General features: G+C 38.4%; 1 protein-coding gene across 5 annotated transcripts in view; it reads left to right on the top strand.

Annotated features, from left to right (window-relative positions):
- Positions 1-18,687, top strand: part of GUCY2F (guanylate cyclase 2F, retinal) — a 91,021-nt gene that overhangs the window by 12,432 nt on the left and 59,902 nt on the right. For all 5 annotated transcript variants that reach the window (XM_084790131.1, XM_084790133.1, XM_084790129.1 and 2 more), the window contains 2 exons: positions 3,247-3,548; positions 18,146-18,500. In XM_084790131.1, the coding sequence (XP_084646257.1) occupies positions 3,247-3,548; positions 18,146-18,500 (657 nt within the window). The remainder of the gene's footprint in view (positions 1-3,246; positions 3,549-18,145; positions 18,501-18,687) is intronic.

An 18,687-nucleotide genomic window follows, 5' to 3' on the forward strand; every position in this document is an offset into this window, starting at 1 on the left:
GTCAAATCCCATTTTAATGAATGTAATTTTGAGATAATAAAAGCTATTTAGTAAAAACCATCTCATAGAACAGATGCATCCATAAATCCCTGTGTGCATGAAGCACTCAATCTATTAAATTAAGATGCTGTTGTTTGAATTCAGTATTTATGCTTTCCACTTTAATTGTGTTCAATGGCAAGCTTTTCCTTTGCAAAAATAGAGGCCTGAGATCATTCAATTTCAACATTTCCATTTTTTAAAATCTAAAAATGAGAGGGAAACGTTGGGCTAGATACTCTTAAATTGTATTTCTAGTTCTGGAAATTTGGTCCCCATCACTTTTTAAACATGTTATTCATTTGTGCCAATGAGAAGAAAAAAAGAAACTCAGATTGATGAGGTAAGATAATGGAACTCAGCACTAAATATAAGCTTGCTCGTGTCTACTTGTATAAGAATATAACTTCCAATTGCTCTACTTTCTAATAGTACAAATATGCCCATGTCCCATGTCTCTCATATCTCATGGCACCTTTAAAGAAAAATATGTGAGTGCAGACTCTTTCCTCCTAGGAAATTGTTAGCATGGAAACATCCATGTAAACAATATGTATGTGCCCGCGCGCACTTGCATGCCTGTGTGTGTATGTGTGGTGGGTATAAAAGACAAATAGACAAAGTCTCTGACCCTAAGAAGTCCAGTTTTATAGAAGAAGCTGTCATATACAAATTAGAGCAAGTAATACTGTGGTTGTCTTGATAGAAGTCAGTTTAGGGTATAGTGGTAACTTGAAGCTGGTGTAGATGTAACTTTGAGGGCAGGAAGCTTACTGCTGATTGTTTTCAAGTATAACACTCACAAAGGGAGAAGAAGCCTATGGATTATGCAGAATGAACTGAACACCAAATGCCTCATCTCCAGTACCCTAAGGGGTACTCTGGAGCTGGGACAACTAGAATTGAGATAAAGAGTTTGGGGCTTTCTATCACCATGTAAACTGCGCATTGTGCATAGACCCAAAGAAAGGATACAACATGCTAAGAAGTGTTTTAGCAAGCATCTTCCTAGGAGTGAGAAAGTCTGGATTTATAGTTTGCTGATTTTCGTAGAATAAATCATTATCACCATGGCCAATTTCAAGATAATAACATTTACTGGCTTACAGATATCCTGAAAATGTAACCATGGGCTCAGTGTGAGTCATCTCCAACCAGCTTCAGTTCACTTCTAAAGCCAAGTGACCTTGTGAGAGGTGGCTCTCCTCAGCTGAGGTTAATTATTGGTGAGGCATTAGCTATTACATGTTAACAGTCTCAGCAGTTGGGGGAATGACTGTCAGTCCTGAAATGTGTGTGTCTGGATGGCTCTCACTGCATGCACTGAAATATTTGTATCTTAACAAACTCAAAGTACTTAGTTAATGGTTTCCATGCAGTAATTTCAATACCCCTTACGGAAATTAAATGGAACTGTTTGGTAACCTTGATCGAGTCAGTTTACCACTGCCTTTGCAGAAGAAATGCCAACACTGACTTACTTGTCAAGAATACTAATGAACTAGTTAACTAAAAGTACATGGTTTAGCTAATATCTTCCCCTTGCACCACCCCCACCCAACAGATGTTTGATTTGACTGATTGGATCAAATAGATTCACATTTGATGGTATAGTCAAACAGAAAGGGTGATGCTACTTTAAAAAAAAAACCTTTAGTTTTAATTTATATTTACTACTACTCAAGTGTTGGGCTTCAGAAGAGAAATTAAAAGTAGGGGTGATGTGACTTTTAATTTCTCTTCTGAACTCAACTCTTGAGTTATCAAACCTCTCTAGTACCACATTTTTCCATTCTACAGTGTGTGATTATCAACAATTGAAGCAGAATTCTTTGTATGGCTCATGACATAGCTCCAAAGACATCTTCAGAGAATTCAAAGGAAGGTCTGTGCCTCCCAATACATGTAGATTCTCTTAAGTATTTGTTTCGTAGGAGCTAATGGTCATTTAAGAACTCAAATTCAGCTGGGTTTTGTGTGTGTGTGTGTGTGTGTGTGTGTGTGTGTGTGTGTGTTTAAAAAATTCATCTTATAAGTTACTAGATACACTAAAAAATTAAGGGGTGGCAGCTCTACTTCCAAAGCAAAACTTTCTAGGAGTATTTAAAGTGTTAAGAAAGCTTTTGAAAACACATGAAGCAATACGATAATGCCAAAGATGAGTCATTGAATATAGTTAAACACACTTAGTTCCTGAGATTAAAGGTTCCATAGAAGCATGTATAATTAATATTTACCAGTGGTGATAGCACTTGCTTTTCTTCAAGGAGCTCAGAATACTTGCCAAGCAGTATCTAATTAAACTACTCAATGTACCTGTGAAATGCACTGGATTCTGCATTTTAAAGATGTGGGCACTGAAGCACAAGTGGGCTTAAACTAAACTCATTTAGCATGCCAAGGACAAAATTGGATGTAAGACTTTGAGTCTCCTGATCCAGCCGCCCTTCTTCAACCGTGGCCCCCTCTAATCCAGCCTATTCTAGCATAGCCTTGCCAAACAGCATTGTTTCATAAGTCTAGGAAGAATTAAATTGCGTGCAAAGTAATTCCAATTATAGGGAAGTTAGATTGAAAAAGTTGAACATATCATCCACAACATTAGTAGCATTTATGGATGAATATGTGTTAGTGCCCTTCATTGTCTACAATGGTTTTCGTAAGAGTGGGGAACATTAGTTAAAATATGCTGAAGTACAAATTTGTAATGAGTGGACAGCAAAGAAGCAGTAGTGGCTATGCGCCTCTCTCCCAATCTCTTTCTTACACAAGAGTAGATGTTAGCCACATAGTGCTATGTAGTAGATGCATGTTATGAATTTTCTCCTTGAATTACCTCCTCATGAATTATTGACATCTAGAGGCACAGTGAGGACAAGTCCTTTACCCAGAAGTACACAGCTAATACCTAGTGCTATCAGGATATAAACTTAATAGACCTTTAGACCTCAAGGCCTCTTTGTTTGATAACTTATACTGTCTAGAATTAGGCTCCACAGCCCAGAGACATGCCTCTCTATACAGCTTAGAATTCCCCACATGTAACTCAGACTTAACTTAGGACCTTGTTATCTTGCTCAACTTGTGGGCATAGGAAAGAAATCATTTCTAAATGATCGGTTAGAACGCATTTATTTATTTCTCCTGCTTGGTTTCTGATGCTATGTTTTACTACCATAACTTTTCTCCCCCCCCCCCTGGTTTCAGTAATCATCATGTGTATGCATTCAGCCTTGATTGGGGGAGAGACTCAGACACACTTCTTGGAATTGGCTCATGATCTGAAAATGACAGATGGGACTTATGTCTTTGTCCCCTATGATGTGCTGCTCTACAGTTTACCTTATAAGCGCACCCCCTACGAGGTCCTGAGGAACAACAAAAAACTCCGGGAAGCCTATGATGCTGTGTTGACTATTACAGTGGAGTCCCATGAAAAGACCTTCTATGAAGCCTATGCAGAAGCAGCAGCGAGTGGAGAAACTCCTGGGGAGCTTGACTCACACCAAGTAAGTGCAGATGCGCAAGTTGTCATAAGCTGAGAACATAAAACAAACAAACAAACAAAAAACTGGGGCAACATGGCTTTTTTTTTTCCTTCAGCAAATATTCTAACCCTGTCAAATGAATAGCTGCCAACACTTCCCCCAATTCTGCTGGCTTTCGCTTCTCTCTGGGAACCAGCAAAAGGGAAACAAAAACATACTTTAGCATATGCTGGGGATGTTTAAGGGGAACTAATAAAATAGAGGTCTTGCCTTGTGATCCAAGTTTAGAACCAGTACACCAACAAGACAAACAACAACAACAACAACAACAACAAAAAACAACAAAAAAACAAAAAACAAAAAACAACAACAACAACAACAACAAAAAACAAAACAGTAGGCAACTCTGGAAAGCTGGGAGTGGGAGAGGTGGTCTTCCCCAGGAAGCTTGTGTGTGTGCCCATTCAAATGTGTGTGTGTGTGTGTGTGTGTGTGTGTGTGTAATAAAAAGGAATTGAAGGAGAAGAAAGCAGAGAAATAGGTGGAGAGCGACGACAGAGTGAAAAAGAAACATTCAGAAGAACGAGAGGAAGAGACAGAAAAGAAATGGGGCTGTTTATATTAAAGATATACACATGGAAGCCTCCTCCCTCACTTCTTTCTTTTCTTACCATTTTTCCTCCCTTCCTCTCTCGCTCCCTCCATCCTTCAATCCCTCTTTCTCTTCCTTCCTACCCTCCTTGCTTCCTGACTTTCTTCTTCCCTTCTTCTGTCCCCTCCTTCACTCCCTTTCCCTCCTTTTCTTCTTCTCCCTCATCCTGCCTTTATCCTGTCCTGGTCCTCCCCTCTTTCCCTCTTTCTCCTTTCCATTCCTCCCTCCCTCCGCATCTCTCTCTTTCTTTTGGACAAGGTCGCTTTGTAACAGATTATAGTCTGGAACTTGCACTCTTGCTTCTGCTTCCCAAGTGTTAGAATTCCAGTTGTGTCTACCTCTTCCCAGCTTACATGGTAGTTTCTTTAGATTAGAAGTTAGAGTAGAAAGTCAGAATTTTCAAAAAATAGTTAAAGTGGCATGTGGACAACTTTCAAAGTTTGAGAATTTATTAAGCACATTAGCGCTATTGATTCTCACTATAAATAACAGAGGGTTCCACAAAGATTGTACTAAATAATTATTGTATTGAAAAATGTGAAACAGATAGCTCTACTGGTGGTCAACTCAGCAAATCAGTCACGTCATGTAGGAACCAGCTTGCTTTCATTGTTACACTTGTCCAGTCACACCACTTTAGCTTTCCCTCATGAACTGGTTCTTCTGAAGGTCCCCAAGTGACTGGTGCAGTTCCAGACATTGCACATGGGTATGGATGCTCAGAAATGCAAAATAGGAATGCTTCTTTCTTGTATTTCTGTTCACGGCTTGGAAAATATTCCCCAGAAGTTACCCATGTAGACTTTCCCTCATACCCTCTTTGTCATAATTGTGTCTCTTGTCAATGCCTGGATCAATAATCTGGAGAGAGGAATGACACCACTGTGATTTAGTCTATCGTTGCCAGCAGAGTATGAACAAAACTGAAATTCAGTTAGCAAGGGAAAAGCGAGACTGTGTTGTGTTTAATTCTCACATTCTCCAAAGACATGCTTTCAATTCAGCTTTTTTTGGGGGTGGGGCCCAGTTGGTTCTTTCTCTATGAATAAGTTATTCTATGAAATTCAGGATTACGTATGATTTCCTGCCTTGATAGCAAAGATTTCTCATATTGTTTTTCTTTTAAGAAAACTGACTACAAAAAATACCGATAGTACTGGGTTTATTCTGCATCCCTGCTGATATGTCTATTAGAAATCTGTTAGTGGATACACACACACCTGAACATAACTGGTCAACAGAGTCAGGAATTACAGGACTCCCTCAAATTACTAAGAATAGTTGGTCAAACCAGTCATTCTGTATTGTAATTATGCACAAATGATTAGGTTGTTATTTTTTGTGCCTTGTGAGCCAATGATACAGCACCATATAAATATAATCTAAGAACTCATCTTTTCCCTATAATCATCAGATTCAGGGAATAAGAGACGCGTGTGTACATGTGTGTGTGTGTGTGTGTGTGTGTGTGTGTGTGTGTGTGTGTATTGTGCATATATATGAACACATATATTGATATAAAAACTCAGACCTTGCACTCTAGATATTTGATTCAGTCCCTTTGAGCCTGTGCAAAACATAAGATAATTAAGGCAAAAAAGAGACACCATTAGCTTGGTTGCTAGGCAGCCTGCACTCTGCTTTAGACAAGGAAATAGAGAGCTACAACAAAGAGCACAGAGCTTATGTTTTTAAAAGGCTTCTTGGATGCATTTCTGTTCCCTCTTTTCAGGTACCTAGGCTAACCCGTATAACTAAAGAATGTAAAGAATGATGTGAGGCACAATAATTGGCCTCATGTCTCTGATAAGCAAAACCCCCATTTAAAAAAATTACTCTTTAAAAAAGGTAGTTTTGAAGGCAGCTAGTTTAGCAGGAAGAGACTATAACGAGGAGTTAGGCAAACGAGTCTAAATGCCAGCTCTCTGGGGGAAGGTTGATCAGTGAGCAATGAAGACTTAGATGAAGCCAGATAGGAGAAGAAGTTGCATGATAACGTGACTGTAGATAAGATGTTGTAACATGTTTTCAAAAAGGCAGAAGAAAAGATTGTTTAAAAATATTTTCATTATTAAATGATGGGTGACAGTTGTCTTATTTACATTACTTACCTGATAAATGCTATAAAGTGTAAGAAGTTATACAAGGTAAGCATGTATAAAAACATCACACAGTATCCCATGAATATGTATAATTTTGTATTTTAATGTGTTGGTTAAAAGTAAGCAATAATAAAACCGTAACTGTCAGATCTCATCCTTACTCTCTTGGGAAAGTGGCTTGGAGTTTAGGACTTTCAGTCTCCCCATCTGTAAAATGGGGAGGCCTATCTCCTGGAATTCTTGTAATGGTTAAACAAAGTAGCATGTATAAACTGAAGAGCTGAATGTGCGGCTCACTCCTATATTCTTTTCTACTTTTGCCCCCCTTTGAGGGATGGTGTTGTTGATTGATAGTGACTCAGCATCAATTTACATTCTCACTTCAGCTATTTATATTTTCTTCATTTTAAGTTTCAAAAGCTTTTACTGTTTTGAAATTTACATTTAAAATTGTATCTGATCAGGTTACATAAGGTTCTTTACATACAAGTATATAGTTACTTTGAACACATCCTCTATCTTGTTCTTTCTTATCTCCCATTTATCCTTTTTTCTCCCTTAGACAGTTTCAGTTCTACTCTGAGGAAATCTGTAAATATACGACTTTGCATATCAGGTGTCCATGAACAGATGAATGCATAAAGAAACTGGTAGAGATACACAACGAAAGCTTTTTAGTCACAAAGAACAATTAATGTATACAACTTCTTATTGTTTTGAAGTTTTATGAGGGTCTTTCAGTATTTCCAGCATTTGACATTATTTGGCTTTGAGATTTTTAAATGGGTTTCTCAGACTAAATAATTGCATTCATTTGTTTAATGTTGGTCTTTCTCTGGGCTTATGTTGTTTATTACTTTTCAATCAATAGGTATACTGCTGTTCATTGAGTCATCATGTGCTAAGCACTATGATTAAGTGCAGAGAGAGGAAGCAGGGAATAAAACAGGAAAAAATTCTCTCAGTGCTATGTGGGAACAAGTTCACCAAAGCCAACTTGATTCATCTGTTAACAGTTCACTGTTTAGTGACATCATTTTGGTAGCTTGAGATCAGGCACAAAAAGAGTATTCGCATGACTAGAATTTATTGTGTCTATAGAATCGCTATTAACATTTACCAGCATATTGCTATTCCTGCCTGAATAAGGCTTACATTTTAGGAACAGTGAGGAAAAATTAATGAGTGAATAAATGTTCTGGATTAGCAAATGTATTAGATATAAATTGCACTGAAAATGATACGGTTGATTAAAAAGTAGATATGTAGAGGCTGGAGCAATGGCTAAGCAGATAAGAGCCTTTGCTGCTCTTGCAGAGAACCTGGATTTGTTTCCCAGCACCCACATGGTGGCTCACAACCATCTATAACGCCAGTTCCATGGAATGTGACACCTTCCTTTGGCCTTTATGGGTTCCTGCACACATGTGACACACATTTACTCATGCAGACATACACACATACACCTAATCAAATAAATACATCCTTAAAATACAGCTATATTATTCTTTTCCCTAATAACTTTCCATGGAACTAAAGTTAACTATAGCAAATATTTCAGATACACTTAATTTATTTCTTGCTTTCTTTAAAAGGTAAAGTAGAAAGACTAAAACCAAAGACTTTTAAAAGACTAAATATCAAAGAGATAAATACACATATTTCAAAGTTAGGAAATGTTGAAACGTTCATAGCAGCAAAAAAAATTCTTCTTAAATTCCATCTTCCACTTCATCAGAAGTTTTCACTATCACAGGGATTGGGTTTTTATTCTTGTGCAAACACACACACACACACACACACACACACACACACACGCACAAATGCACATGCACACACGTGTGTGTGTGTGTGTGTGTGTGTGTGTGTGTGTGTGTATGTGTCTGAGGGTATGTGCATGTGATTACAGAACTCACAGGGTCCTCTTAGGCTGGAGTTGCTGGCTACCTGAGATGGATGCCTGAAATCAAACTCAAGTTGTCATAAACAGCAGTGTGCTCTCTTAACTGCCTTCACCTCCATATTATTCTAGCTACCAAGCTGGTATTAGTATATCTTGATTACTCACTTTTGGCCATTCTTTGCATTCCTATTACAGTGGAGGAAGACTGCTAGCCTTTAAAAAAACAGTTCTTATCTTCCTTCCAATCCTCAATATGATGTTACATTTTAAAATTAAATACAAGTATGTTTTGCTCCCTCCTTCTTTTAGACAGTCTCATGAATCCCAGGCATACCTTGAATTTACTACGTAGCCAAGGAAGAAATCTGTGGACTCTTGATCCTCTTATATCTCTTAGTGGCCACTACATGAGTATTTTCATTTTTATTTTTTATTCTTTCATATATTACACCCTAATGGAAGTTTCCCTTCCCTCTTCTTCCCCCAGTTTTTCCACTTCAACTTCCCCAGATCCACCCCATCTGCTGCTTCCTCTCAGGAAAGGGTAGGCCTCCCAGTGACATCAACCAAACATGGCATAACAAGCTACAAAACAACCAGGCACATACCATCACATCAAGGCTGGACAAGGCAACCCAGTAGGAGGAAAAGGGACCCCCCCACAAAGGCAGAAGAGTCAGAGACAGCCCCACACTCCCACTTGTAAGATTCCCACAAGAACATCAAGATACTCAGCCATAACATATATGAGAGAAGATCTAAGTCAGGCCCCTACAGGATCCCTGGGCTCTGTGAGCCCCCATGAATCCCAATCAGTTGTTCCTATGGGTAATGTTTTTATGGTACCCCAGGCCCCTCTAGTTTCTCCAATTCTTCTTCCCCTTAGTCCACAGGACTTGTGAGTTCGACCAAATGTTTGGCTATGGGGCTTTACATCTGCTCCCATCAGTTGCTGGATGAAGTCACTCTGATCTTTTTGATGATGATTTTGCTAGGTTCTGGTCCCAACACATTCTGTGGGCAGTATTTTCAAAATGGTCTCCATCTCAATATCATTCAATGATGATACTGCTGAAACCAAAAGTTTATATGGGGCATATGTTACAACAGTACCAGCAAAATTTACCTTGCATGCAAAATAAACTTACTTTAATTTGCATTTCTAAGTTATTCCACGCTTTCTGATAAGACTGTAAAATCCTCTCAAAGCAATTTTATACATGGTAAAGTCCGTAAAATCCCTTCTCAACTTTGTTTTACTTGAGGCCCTTTGCGTTCCTAGTCCCATCTAAGCGCATGCTTTTTAAGAGCACCATACAACCATTTGTCTGAAATCTCCATTTCCACATCTTACAAACTCCTGTTTTCTTTCTTTTGTATTGGATGCACGGCATTTCATAACTTTCATGACTCTCATTTTTCTTGATTTGTTTTCCCATTTATTTTGTCCAGCACATCTCCTAGTAGCTTCTGAAAAAGGAACGTGGGGTAAATACTTAAAGTTTTGTGTGTCCAGAAAGTCTTTAGTCTATCTCTGCTATATCAATCTTGGTGAAAGTTTATTTCCCTCAGTCTTTTGAAGTTTATTTTTGTTTTGGGCTGGAATGGGGGCTTACTGGGGATGGAATTGAGGGTCTCATACTAGCATAGGCAACAACTCTATCACTGAGCTAAATCTTCAGTTTTACTTATCTTTATTTCTGATGTAATGAACTATGATGCTGTATGAGTCTTTAACATATCTGTACTATTCTTTGGTAGACGCTTTTGGTGTAGAAGCCCATTCTTCCTGGGATATTTGTTTTTATGATTTATTTGATATTATTTTCAATAATTTTGTCTTAGTTATCTTTAGAAAGACAATTAGGTAAGAAAGATTTTCTTTTTTCTTTTTGTTTTCTTTTTGAGACAGGATTTCTCTGTGCAGCCTTGGTAGGTCTGGACTCTCTTTGTAGACCAGGCTGGCCTCAAACTCACAGAGATCCACCTACCTCTGCCTTCCCTGAGTGCTGAGATTAAAGGCCTGCACCACCACACCCAGCAAGAAAGATTTTCTAAATTGATCTCTTATATTAAAGATATTGAAATATTTTATTTAAATAAGTCACAAGGGCCTAGAGATGTTGCTCAGTTGATAGAGCCCTTATCTATAGTGCAGAAGGCTCTGGGTTTAATGCACAGTGCTGCAGTACAATAACCCCAGCACTCTAGGAGATAGAAGCAGGAACATCAGAAGTTTAAAGTTATTATTGGTTACATAGGGAGTTTGAGATACATGAAACCCTGTCTGAAACAAGTAAACAAACAAAGACACAAGACAGCAATAAACAAAGAAGTAAGATATACGAGTAGTTTTTAGTTCTATTTTTATAATTCTTAATACATATTTTGAAAATTAATAGAATTCAAATTAGTGTTGTTATATGCACATGCATGATGTATATGTTCATGGTATGTATCCACACTTCTACCCTCTTTCCCCTGAACACTGTTCCTCATTCCTAAAGGTACCTCTTTTATTTATTTCTGTCCCTTCTCCCTTTTGTCTTTCCCTTTTTCTAGAGTTCTGTTATATACTCTTACAAGTTGGCTTATTGTTCTTCTTAAATGGATGAGAACATATGGTATTTGTATCTGGATTTTTTTAACTTAAGATAATGTTCTCCACTTCCATCCATACTGCTGAAAATGACAAAAAATTTATCTGGAACAGATGAGTGTCCCATATACTTCCTTTTCTTTATCCTTTCTTCTGCTGAGATGATGCATCTGGGCTGTTCTCATATTCTGCCTATTCTGAACAGCGCTACAATAAATACGGAGGTGCAAGTGTCTTTTGTTTGTCATTTCATCTGCTTTCTTTCTATGCTGGACTGATCTGCTAATTGTTTTGTTATTCTCTTATATGCCCCATATCTCTGAATTATCTTACCTTATTGAATTTCTCAACTTTATGCTCTTAGCCTTTTATCAATTACTTTCAAAAATGCTCAGTTACATATTTAATTTCAAAGAGTCCATTCTATTTTAGTGGTGCCCTGTTTCATCAAGGAAAAATGACATTTGTCCTTAAGTATTTATGGAATATTTGTTTCAGAGTCTATGCATTCTCAAATTCTTTATATAAAATCATATAGCATTTGTACGTAGTCTATGCTCATCCTCTTGCATGCTTTGAATCACCTTTAGATAATTTATGATGTCTAATACAAGTGCTACACATGTCTTACACTATATTATATGGGGAATAACAAAAAAAGGGAAACTTTCAAGCATACACACAATCTTCTCAAGTGCATATACATGGAGATATATGCATACAAATTTGTATGCATGCAAGTATATGTGTTGTATTATTTGAGATCTGCATTTGGTTGAAGTTGTGGATATGGAATTCAAGGACAACAGACAGCTCTTATTTCTTTGAAAATATCCTAGCCTCTTTAAAGTTCTCTTCTATTATTTCCCCTTAGTTCCTCGGTTTTTTGTGTGTTTCTTTGTTCTGATCATTGTATTTTCTGTTAAAAGCTTTGCTTGGATATGCAGCAATGGGAACATCTGCCTGTAGTTAAGAATGAAGCTTTAAACAGCCGACTTGAAGGCAGGTGTGTTGCAAGTGGCCTTCTGCAGAGACCAGCTGCCTAACCACCTGTTGGTCAATTTTATTTTGCTTGTTTGTTTGTTTTTGGTTAATAACTGTTAAGATCTGACCCTTGGGTCAGTGACTGTTTTCAGAGAGGAGACTTAGAACTCTTTACTGCCAGAAGCTGAGCACAAATTTGGGTGAAAGAAACTGATTCTCATGATCAGTCTCATGAATACATACATTAACTTCATCACTGTTTTTTTTGTTGTTGTTGTTGTTTTGTTTTTGTTTTTTTGTTTTTTGTTTTTTTTGGTGCCCCATCACAATTCCCAAGTTTCTTTGTTGCCATAGTTTTGGTTCTGGAGTTTGTGTGAATCAATGTAATGTATTTCTGTTTTGTCTTTGTTTTTGTTTTGTTTTGTTTGTGGCAGTCTCTTTGTTCTCAGTAGATGTCAGGACAGAGGGACGTCTAAGTATTCTTGATATTCAAAGAGCTTTCTCTCAATGCTGAGCCTCATCCCCACTAGCATAGTGCTGAGCAAAGCTAACTACCACTCCTTTTTAGTATTCTAAGAAAGCATGGCTGCTTGCCTCTTATCAATACTTCCCTCTGAAAATGCTTAAGTTTGATTGGTCTCCACACTGCAAAATCAGTTACCACTCCTACAGGGTTTCCAGAGGTCTTTGATATTACTAATTATAAAACACTAATATTTTTTTGTTTCTTCTTCTCCCTGTACCAGGAGGTCTATGGACAAATCATGAGAGACAAAAGAAGTTACAAAAGGGTCCATCTGATATTCCTTTGTGTTGCTTAGCACAGCTTTGTAATTAATTCAACAACTCAGATATAGCATGCTGGTTAAAAGCATCAAAGAGACTGCCATTAATATGCTTAAATTCTGTATCTTCTCTTCATTTTAAATTGCACATCACAATGGTACCCTCTCACAGAACTGCGAGAATTAATTGAGTGAAGACATTAATGAATTTGCCTGGCACTTAATAATTCCTCAATAAATGTTAGCCATTATTAGTCAAAATTAGTTACGGTTATTAGTATTGTGACTCAGGAACTCTGCAGGGGCTATAATAGGAAACAAAATATAAATAGATTTTTGTCCCACTCAATAAAGAGGAATGCTTTTCCCATTCAGGGATATCGAGACTACAACTGGTCACAGATTCAAGCGTGGAACAAGGAGCATAAACACCACATTTCCAGAACGGTGTTACCAGAGACAGAAGCTCCTCCTCATAAATGCAAACAATATCAGGCATTGTGTACTCAGTAGCTACTCTGTACTAAGCAATTTGATTAAGTGATCCCACTGAATCCTCAAGCCAGCCCACAAATTAAATACTACCATTTATATTTTATGGATAAGGGAATTAAAGGTCAAAGCAGTTTCTTCAAGGTCAAAACCTAGGATTGCACACCAGACTGCTTCCAGAACCTGACCGTGGAACCGCACATCAGGCTTGCTGTGCTTTGTTACACTTAGCGAAGATCTAATGCTAATTCTTAAGTAAAAGAACCAAATGAGTGCTATTTTGATCTGAACACATTTATTGGATTCTTTTCCATGGATATAGGAGGTACTTTACAAGGATGCAAGAAAAGAGATCAGTAAATCACAATAGAGAGATTTCGGAGCTGGAAAGCACTGACAAACTTCCCAATTTGGTCTCAGGATGATTGGGCAAGGATTATCACTATGTACCTTTATCCTTTGGCACAAAACAGACTCCTGAAATTAGGTTTTGATGCCTGAATTCTTCCTCTTTTATTGTACTCTGACGTTTGTTTTAAATGAAAGTCTGTTGGCTACACGCATGCATTGCTGGAACACACATTTTTTTTTTTTTGATATTTTCTCCAAGTGCGGCCTTGTATGGCTAAGCAAAGGAAATCCTCCAGGTTTCCTAAGAGGCTGTGGGAAGCTCATGTTCCTTATACCTACTGCCTTCCATTACCCTAAATATGGGTGCTTAATGGAGGACTGCTAAGCTGAAGGGGAGATAGTTCAGCTTGGAGCATTCCAGAAAGAAGTCCAGCAGACTCCTTTAACATCTGTAAAGAAAGATCTCTCAAATTTCACCACAACCACAGTTGTCTTCCTACCTTACTCTATATAGAATAAGAGTATTGTGTTATGTGTATCATACAAACAGGTTGTTTTTCATTCAGCTTTTGGCCATGTCCAATGGTTGTGATCATGAATTATTGTAAGTATTATTCTAACAGCAGAAATTCAATTACCTTTAAGTTTTTAAATCTCTGCATGTGCCTAGCTTCTTGTTCAAAAGTGATGTTGCCATTTTGTAATTCAAGTAATGACTTTTTGAGGAAGCAGGTTTTAATGTTCACTTCTCAAGACCATGTTCCTTGGAAGCCAGTTTGAGGCCGCCTCACGCACAATAGATCTGAAGTGATGATCATCAACTTTATCAGAGCACAGACTGCATAAATAAGCCAGATAGCACCGCTCCTTACTGTGACCTTTTTCTCGTCTTCAAAAGTTCTCAAAAACTTAGAATAGAGTTATCTAGAGTCATGAAGCGAAAACCAACAATATATTTCAATTGCCATCTATTTAGAATTCTCAAACTCGGGTTCAGAGGTATAGAGTATGCAGAAAGAGTAGCATGAATCATCAATGGTTTTACCATAGTGGACTAAGTCATCTGTCGGGAAGGCGTTCCTGCCAATTATGTCTTTTTTCTTATCTTAGTTTTCTATTGCTGTGACAAAAGAGCATGAGCAGGGCAGCTTATAGAAGACAGTGTTTAATGGGCCTTACCATTTAAGATGGTGAGTTGAGGACTATCATTGCAGGGAGCATGGCAGCAGGCAGATGGGCATGGTCCTGGAATAGTAGCTTATATCTTACATCTGACCCACAGGGGGAAAGAGTAGATCAATAGATCAATTGATAGATAGAGAGCCTGGCATGAGTTTTTGAAATCTCAAAGCCCAAACCCAGTGACTTGCCTTCTTGAACAAGGCCACACCTACACCAACAAAGCCGTGCTTCCTAATTTTTCCTAAACAGTTTGGCCAACTCAGGAGCAAATATTTCAACATTTGAGCCTATGGAGGTCATTCTCATTCTTTACTGTTTTAGTGAGAAACCAGGACAGGGCCATGGAGAATGTCCTGTAATCCCTTGTTTCATTCCGACTTCCTATTTGAATTATCTGCTGCAAATCCAATGAGATATTGCTAGGATTGATACTAACAGCATGCTTTGCACTTTGGACTTCTGTGAAGGGGATCTTTTCATTGCTAAGAAGATGAGTGGGTGAAGGAGACCCAAGCGCCCATGGACAGTGGGCCAGGGTGACAGCTCTTCTTTTGTAATTGCTGGCAAACTTTTCTTGTAACTTCAAGCCACTTGTAGTTAGTTATGAGAGCACTTACATAAGTTTCTCTGGTGTGTATGTGTGTGTGTGTATGTGTGTGAGTGTGTGTGTGTGTGTGTGTGTGTGTGTGTGTGTGTGTGTGTGTCTGTCTGTCTGTCTGTCTGTCTGTCTGTCAAATATGGAAGAGGCAAGAGAATCTCAAAGAATAAACTTCAAGTTTCAATAATCTTAGGGAGTTGCTGTCGGCCCATTGTACCGGGGGCTAACTAAGAACACAGAGGGCAGGATAGACTAGCCAGCAGAAAGCACAGTGCAGTGTGTCAACTCAGAGGAAGAGTTTTTTTTTTTTAAAGAGTTTCAATATTTTCTTTTGGTTATAGATAGATGTGGTCTTTTTTCCAGAAGGTTCCATGCCTTTCAAAGCAGAACACCAACATTCTTTTCTGGTTTCAGGGGCTTGCTGCCCTGTGGGTGTTTAAAAACTAATTCTTATTTTACTAGTATTGATTTTGTACTCCGCCTTCACTTTTTGTCATAACCTACCAATATCTTTGAAAGTAGCTGGGATCTTGCAGGAGTCATAACGGCAACCACTGTCCAAGAAAGTCAAGACAGGGGATTATTGAAAACTTCCTAAGGGACCTCTGTGTATGTTCATCCACTAAAGTTGGCTATCATGTTTTCATCCGTTTCTAATCTGTTTCGGAAGAGTGTGAGTTGGGGTTGGGTAGTGGAGAGGGTTCATTGAAACAGAGTCCAGGAGACTGAGATTCAGTAGCCTAAAAAACTGGAAGAACACAGTAGCTATTTAGAAAAAAAAGAAGGCCACTTATTGTAGGTGTGATGGGGAAGGGTTGGGGGTGAAGATCCATTCAGGGTATGTTGAAATTTAACATGCAAGTTGAGACTTGCAATTGTTGAAGAAAGCAATTGATTATTTGAGACTGGAATATAAAAGGGAGGTCTGAACTGGAATTTTCAATCTGAGAATTAAGGAATCGATATGCTATTTCAATTCATAAAATCAGAAGTGGTCATAAAAGGAGAGAGTGCACATAGAAAGATAGCTAATGACCTGACTTTGGGACACTCAAATATGAGGAGAACAGAAAACTAAATAAGAACCCATATATGGGCCAAACAAAAAATATCTGCCTACTAACTTTAGTGCATTGGCTAGGCCAAAAGTCAGGAATTTTTAGAGGAATTCAGAATCAGAAGGAACTGAGGCCAACATTTTTTCTAATCAGGAACACTAATCCAAGATATGGGAGCCCTGTATTCTAGTCCTGATTTTATAAGTGAATGAGTAAATTTTTCAGATAACTTGGCTTTTCTGAATCGTCCCTTTCTACCTATAAAGATACTTAGTCAACTGGCATAAAAGGTCATGGTAGCCAAAATTCTGTAATATCATTTTTATAGAAGACACTGTGTGAGGGACAGTCTATTACTTCTACAAATTTTAGATATGTTAAAACCCCCAGGGAGATTTTCATATCCTTATCTCCGGGTCCCAAATTTAACACCTCAATTCGTTGCTATGAGTTTGGTTTTGATATTCTTCATGTGATGCTAATATGTAGCCATGGTGATCTTCTGTATCCTATGTAAAGCATGACAGTGCCTAGTTAGCTACTGCACATTTCTGCATAGTAACTTGCATTTCTAACACAAACACAATTCAGTTAATTATAAGTACTTCTCTCTGTCTCTGTCTCTGTCTTTGTCTCTCTGTCTCTATCTGTCTGTCTGTCTGTCTGTCTGTCTGTCTGTCTCTGTCTCTGTCTTTGTCTCTGTCTCTCTGTCTCTCTTTCTCTGTCTCTGTCTTTCTGTCTCTTTCTCTCTCTCTCTCTCTCTCTCTCTCTGTCTCTGTCTCTCTCTCTGTGTCTCTGTCTCTCTCTCTCTCTCTCTCTCTCTCTCTCTGTCTCTCTCTCTCTCTCTCTCTCTCTCTCTCTCTCTCACACACACACACACACACACACACACACACACACAAACACACACACACATGAAACTTGTCAATGGGAGGTTAGCTATGTAGACCTTGGGATATAAAAGCAGTGAGTATCAGCTTTTCTCAGAGCTTGGTAAAAATGACTTGAGCATAGCCTTTTTGACCTCCATAGTCTATCTGTAATGCTACAGGAGACCATGAGACCATGAGACTGGGGGCTGCAGTGTAGAGGGATGGTTTGATCTTTCTCTTCATCTTTTATAATAAAAACACACCGGTTACTAAAAAAAAAAGTTGTAAGATTAATGAGTAGTACAACATGCATAGTATACAAATGCCATTGCCTTTGTGACAGTGCTGTAGCAGGCATAGTCATGTAGTTTTCTGTAGCTTACTTACTGATTTACAGTAGTTTCTCACCAAAGCTTTGCCACTTTGCCACTGGATAGGTTGTAGGATGTGTTGATTTAAACTCAGTTGTCTAGTGGGGGGATATGCACTTAAAACTGAATCCTAGTAACCCATTCTCTGAGGAGTATGCGACTAGTAGACTAGGCATTTTGGACAAAGACAAGAGGAGACAGGCATGGATTGTGGCGACCCATTATTCACAATCTTGTCATATACATCTGCCTTCCTAGTAGTGCAAAGAAGTGATTTTTACCATGCACAGTATACCTCTAACTTACCTGGTAAATTTGCTTTGAACTCCTTTTGTCTAGTTCACACTGGTTTTTTACTGCTTTTTTTTAAACCCCTAAATCATTTTTTTTTAAGTTGAGTAGCATAAACATATACTGTGTATGACTGGGCTTGCTCATAAAATTGTCATATTTGATATATCTAAAGATATGAAAGCCTTGGGGGAGAAAAAACAGAAAAATTCAGGGGAGAAACCAAGCAAGTCCTCAGAAATATGTCCCCCCTCTGGGTCTTCAGAGCTCTGCTCCGTTCAGACGTATGACACGTAATAATGAAAAGAAGCTTGGAATATACTCTGAAATTGCTCTAGGGTGAGTAGGGCTCAAGATAATTGTAATTTTTAAAAATAGGTTTCACCGTTGTTTGGAACCATCTACAATTCAATTTACCTTATCGCACGAGCCATGAATAATGCTATGAAAGAAAATGGACGGGCTAGTGCTGCCAGCCTGGTTCAGCATTCCAGAAATATGCAGTTCTATGGATTCAACCAGGTGATCAGGATGGACTCACATGGAAATGGAATTTCTGAATATGTAATTCTGGACACCAACGGGAAAGAATGGGAACTCCGTGGCACCCACACTGTGGACATGGAAACTGAACTGCTACGGTTCAGGGGAACCCCTATCCACTTCCCTGGGGGCAGGCCCACTAGTGCAGATGCAAAATGCTGGTTTGCAGAAGGAAAGATCTGCCGAGGAGGTAAGGAACGGGAAATCACTGGTCATCAATTTAGTTCAGTGTGGGTTATAGGGGTGCTTCTTGAAGACAAGGTATAGTTTAATATTGAAGCATTCACAAGGACAGACATTAACATTTCCAGTTGTACAAACATCTTGGTACTTTATCTCCTTAATTTAAAAATAATCAGAACCACATCCACAAGAGG

This window comes from Acomys minous (assembly GCF_964271855.1).
Source record: "Acomys minous genome assembly, chromosome: 7".
Taxonomy (NCBI): domain Eukaryota; kingdom Metazoa; phylum Chordata; class Mammalia; order Rodentia; family Muridae; genus Acomys; species Acomys minous.